Consider the following 5286-nt stretch of genomic DNA (forward strand, 5'->3'; position numbering starts at 1 on the left):
TCCCTCCCAAAAAAAAAAATGAGAAAACAAAACAAGGCAAAAGGAGTGAAGAAGGCCCAGTCTGGGAACATTTCTAAAATGGGCTGAAATTTGTCCAGTATTGTATATTATGCTTTTATTGAAATGTGGAGCCTAACATGGTTAAAGAATTAAAACATTTTGTTATGCTGTAACCATGGTTGAAGATAGCTTATAATTCCCTTGCATCGACATTCTTCTAATATTTACCCATATTACAAGGTTCTAAACAGGCTCTTACTTGAGGTTGATGCATGCCAGGGGATCGAAAAATACAACCATCTTAGAACCACTATGATTGGCTTTGATAAAATAAAAGCTGAATTAAAGTTGTGGCTAAGATATTAAAGTTGATTCAGATTTTGGAAGTGAGGACAAACCCCGAAAGCAGAAATTTTTTTATCATGTTCTTGTAGACATTTCAAGTTTGGCCATAATTGCTCATATAATATCTGAATTGTACAAGTATGGTTATGTTTTTTGAGCTTAGGTGCACTAGTCATTCTAATTTTGATTAGCTATACTCATAATTCCTTTCAGCGTTTTTCTTGTGCTTCTGGCTACTTAATAACACTTATTGCTTTTTCAATCCTGAGTGTACTCTAATGTTGGAACTTTTTTTTTTCCAGGCAGAAATGCCTGCAGATAGTGGTTATCCTGCTTATCTGGCGGCACGTTTAGCCTCTTTCTACGAACGTGCAGGTAAAGTGAAGTGTCTTGGTGGGCCAGAACGTACTGGTAGTGTCACAATTGTTGGTGCTGTTTCTCCTCCAGGAGGAGATTTCTCAGATCCTGTAACGTCTGCAACCCTCAGTATTGTTCAGGTAATAAGGATGTTCATTTATGTTTTCTGTCAGAATTCAAATTCCTTCCACTACAAACACCACTTGAAATTGGATGTATTTGAGAAAAAACTACACTATCTTTGCAGTTAATATGGGATGTTATTGGAGCATTGAAAGTCACCAATCAGTGGGTCTCAGGAGAGATATTTGTAGTGTTTCTGAGGTCACAAATCTTTTTTGGTTGGTCAGGAAAAGCAAAATTAGGAAAATTGCAGATGTTATTGTATGGTTCATGCACTAGTTAGAATCTTCTTGTGCCGCATTAGACACTGATCATTGAGTCCTACTGATAAATGGGTGGCATATAAGGCGGAGGCAGGGAGGGTGGATCCTTATTTTCCCACGATCCCATCATGACATTATCTCCAGGAAAACAATGTTGTATTTATTCTCTCTCCTTTTTTTTTTTTTTTTAACAGGTCTTCTGGGGTCTGGACAAGAAACTTGCTCAGAGGAAACACTTCCCATCTGTAAACTGGCTTATTTCTTATTCAAAATACTCAAAGGTCTGTGACTAAAATATGTCCACTATGTTCACATTTCAGAGTTGATTATAAATTGGAAAATTTTCTGTCTATGACATTTCCTGCTTTTTCATTGGATTATTTGGCATTTTTCTCATGTATCCTTCCCTGCATTTCCAGGCCTTAGAGTCTTTCTATGAGCAATTTGATTCAGATTTTATCGAAATCAGGACAAAAGCACGTGAAGTGCTGCAAAGAGAAGATGATCTGAATGAAATTGTCCAGGTATGTTTTGAATTTTGCTTCAAACATGCTTTCTCAGCTGTTGGATAAATATACTGGGGTCAAGATGAAAGTTTTAGATAAAACCTTCCCTGTTCTGAGATGTGGTATATGTTAGCCAGGTCCTGGACCTACCCACCTGGGGGTTCCATGCTTGATTTCTTAAAAAAAAATGGTCCTAAAGCCCTCAGTATGTTGTATTTACTAGTTAGGTCTGTTAAGAGGTTGAGCCTTCTCACCTTGGTTTAGGCTTGTGACAAGGATTGGATAAAACTCATTTAGGTTCCGTCTGGTTGCAAATAAAGGGAAGGGAGGGAAGTGAAATCAGTTTTGAAAAGAAAAGGGAAAATTTTGTCATCGTAATTGTATAACCTATCTGAAACTCTTACCATACTTGGTAATTATATTTTCAGATGTAATTTTTATTTTGCTTTTCAGATCGAAGGGATTTGATTGCAAAGCAAAGTGCATCTAATAACATATTTGGAATGTTTTGTAGTTAGGTGCACAATAATGTGAGCTAATGATTACAATAGTTTCCACTTTAGTATTGATTTGATTTGACTTCCCTTCCCTTAATTTTCCTTGCAACCAGACGGAGCCTTAGGGATCTCGTCTTGGATTGAAACTACCAAATGAGCTTAGCTGACATTTCAGTCCCTCTTTTGTCATTGCATTTGCCAGCCTAAGGTCCAAAATGAATGACCCAAATCCAACGATGCAAAAATGAAACTGGTGATATAGCATGATTGCATGATAATATATTTTGGTAGAACTTAGTGATATGCCATAATGCAATGATGATTAGTTACAACTATGTCACTCTCCACCTTCACTTAGCTCAGGGTTGTTTGGCTAAATGAAGGTTTTGAGGCTGAAGTTGCATTAATTAGCTGGAAGTTGTTTGTATGCTCATGGTGACTGAGGTAGATCAGCTTGTCACAGCAATCTGCTGTTTCTTTTGAGAAGTTGCCAGTGTTTTGAATTGTTAAAAAGTTGGCTCATTCGATTTTTTGTCATGAAAAATCCCAAAAGATGAGTATTGATTCCAACTTCCAGCATGAGGTGTGGTGGATTGGTTCGACACAGGTTTTCTACTTGGCAGACCACAACCTGCTAGAACTATCATGCATGCATGTGCGTCCTGTGCTGAAAATATTGTTGGAGTCAGCCAGTGAGCCTGGCCTGACCCTGAAAAAAGACTTCTTGTGCTCGTGGCCTAGTCCAGCCAGCCCACCTTTTGAAAAGGCCTTTTATCATTTTTATAATATTTATGAGTCAGCTGGACATTTGGATTCAAACTTGCAACCTTGTGGTCATGATTCACGATATTTCATTGTGCTGTCTAGTTAATGACCTATTCTGTCAGGCTTAAATTTACTAAGCAAATGCAACCTAGTCTGGCACTAACATCAGGGTGGGCTACTCGTTGCCGACCTGCTTCCAAGGAATAAGTATTATTGCCAAGTATGCTGTTCATCAAAAGCTTAAAATGAAGCAGATGGAAGGCCCAGATTTTGAAGTATTCTGGAAGTGTGTTTGTAAGGGAAAGGTGAAATGATAGAGGCAGGGAATATGGTTCACTGGTTGGATGGTCAGGATACATTTGATAAGGGAATTTTTGGTCTCTCAGATATCCATGTGGGGTGGTTTTGTAGTTTCTTCCTTTTCCTTCTTCCTGGGGTGATGATTTGTCTATCCCGGTTTCCTTCTCTTTAAACAAACATTTATTCATCACCATCCCATACCCTACCCCCTGAAAAATAAAAAAATGCACATGGTCAGATGACTTACAATCCCTGCCTGAGCCAAGTGTCTGAAGCATAAGATAATATGCATCTCTTATCTCTGTTTTAGATCTGTAATTGTGGTTGTCATTGATGGGCTTGTGGCTGTGCTTATGAAATTGCAGCTTGTCGGCAAAGATGCTTTGGCAGAAACAGATAAGATTACCTTGGAGACTGCTAAGCTTCTGAGGGAGGACTATCTTGCCCAGAATGCATTTACTCCGTGAGTAGCAAACCTTACAATTTTATTAACTGTAGGGTTCACGCCATGAATATTAGCAGGCAGGCAGTTACATTATTTATACATTGCTTTATGTTCTTATGTACTTTATATTCATGTAACAGATATGATAAATTTTGCCCATTTTACAAGTCGGTCTGGATGATGCGCAACATTATCCATTTCTATAATTTGGCCAATCAGGTAGGACCTCTACTTTTATGATGTTTGTGAATAATTATTCTATTATTGCTGTTTGTCAAGATGTGTATTTCTGTGTCACTTGAATTCCTGAGTTTGTTCTCTTTTATTTGAGGACCAACTCTTTTCACTTATATCCATAAAAATAAATTTGATTTTCCTTTTTCCTCTTAAGAAAAAATTCTTTTACTACTGGAAAGGATCAATTTTAGGTTTGATACTCTTAACCTAATCTACTGTTGAGCGTTGTTAAAGCACTGAAAATTATCAGGTTGTTTTTAATCATCAATGTCCAATTTGTGATTCTTCTTACTCTACAACTCTGCATGTGATATCTGAAGAATCTTATGGTAAAAATGTTTCAGATTAGAAACATTCTGGTCCAAAATAGCATCTATTCCTTTTTTTTATCAATATAATGATGTGAGATCCTTGAGGTACCAATACTGATGCATTTCTGCAGGCGGTAGAGCGAGGTGCTGGTATGGATGGGCAGAAAATAACCTACAGCCTTATCAAACACAAGATGGGAGATCTCTTTTACCGATTAGTGTGAGTAAAACATCTACAGGGAAAAAAGCAATGCAACTTGGCAGTAAAACATTGCATTTATTTGCTTTATGGGGAGCATATTGTAACTGATGATTCTTGAAACACTACAGGTCCCAGAAATTTGAGGATCCAGCAGAAGGGGAGGCAGCTCTGGTGGCAAAATTTAGTAAGCTACATGAAGATTTGATTGCAGGTTTCCGCAACCTTGAGGATGAAACTCGATGATCAAGTATCTTGACTCAGCTTTGTGTAACCCATTTTCTATGCCATTGCTGATCTGGCAGCTAGGACACTGGTGTCTGCTTCAGCAACTTGTAGCTTGTTTGAACCACATCATTGGTGGGCCCATGTGGTGTCTTTGTAGTGAGCGTTTGGGCATTGTTTTTTTATATTAAATTTGCTGTGTTTTGTATTTTTTTTTTTCCTTGATTAGTTATTTATTTAGAATAAGGGAATAAGAGACCAAGCTTTATTAATTCATATATTATGCCCTTGTAATAAGATATGGTTCAGTTCATAGAACAAAATCTGTGTGGTGTCCATTGTTTATGGAATCTTATACCGTTCAATTTGCTTTGAACAATAGCCCTTTTCAATCATGCATACAGGTCTGAGAAGTTGAAACTTCTTTGTATATGATCAACCATAGAAGATTATTTGGACAGTGCCCACAGGAAGGCCTCCCTGTCTGGTCCAGCTAATTGAATAACTTCGAAGGATAAATAGGGCATGATTTGGAATAAAATTGAATTAAATACTCTCTCATGCAGTGATCTTTTTCCCTTCCATTTCTAAGGCTCCATTTGGTATTGTTCTAAAAAAACGTTTTTAGAGTTTTTTCGTTCTATTGGAACGAAAAAATGGAATCTTCTGTTTGGTGCACTTATGGTCTGTTTCTGTTTTTTTGGAACAAAAAG

The 5286-nt window shown here is 37.4% G+C and overlaps 1 protein-coding gene across 1 annotated transcript in view; it reads left to right on the forward strand.

The window, feature by feature from the left end:
• LOC122059777 (V-type proton ATPase catalytic subunit A-like) overlaps positions 1-4896 on the forward strand; it is a 14440-nt gene extending 9544 nt beyond the window's left edge. The window contains exons 10-16 of the mRNA XM_042622811.1: positions 648-842; positions 1283-1369; positions 1508-1612; positions 3522-3619; positions 3742-3820; positions 4281-4369; positions 4480-4896. Of these exons, the coding sequence (XP_042478745.1) occupies positions 648-842; positions 1283-1369; positions 1508-1612; positions 3522-3619; positions 3742-3820; positions 4281-4369; positions 4480-4594 (768 nt within the window). The 3' untranslated portion in view covers positions 4595-4896. The remainder of the gene's footprint in view (positions 1-647; positions 843-1282; positions 1370-1507; positions 1613-3521; positions 3620-3741; positions 3821-4280; positions 4370-4479) is intronic.
• Positions 4897-5286: the final 390 nt, after the last annotated feature.

Source organism: Macadamia integrifolia, chromosome 13 (genome assembly GCF_013358625.1).
Source record: "Macadamia integrifolia cultivar HAES 741 chromosome 13, SCU_Mint_v3, whole genome shotgun sequence".
Taxonomy (NCBI): Eukaryota; Viridiplantae; Streptophyta; class Magnoliopsida; order Proteales; family Proteaceae; genus Macadamia; species Macadamia integrifolia.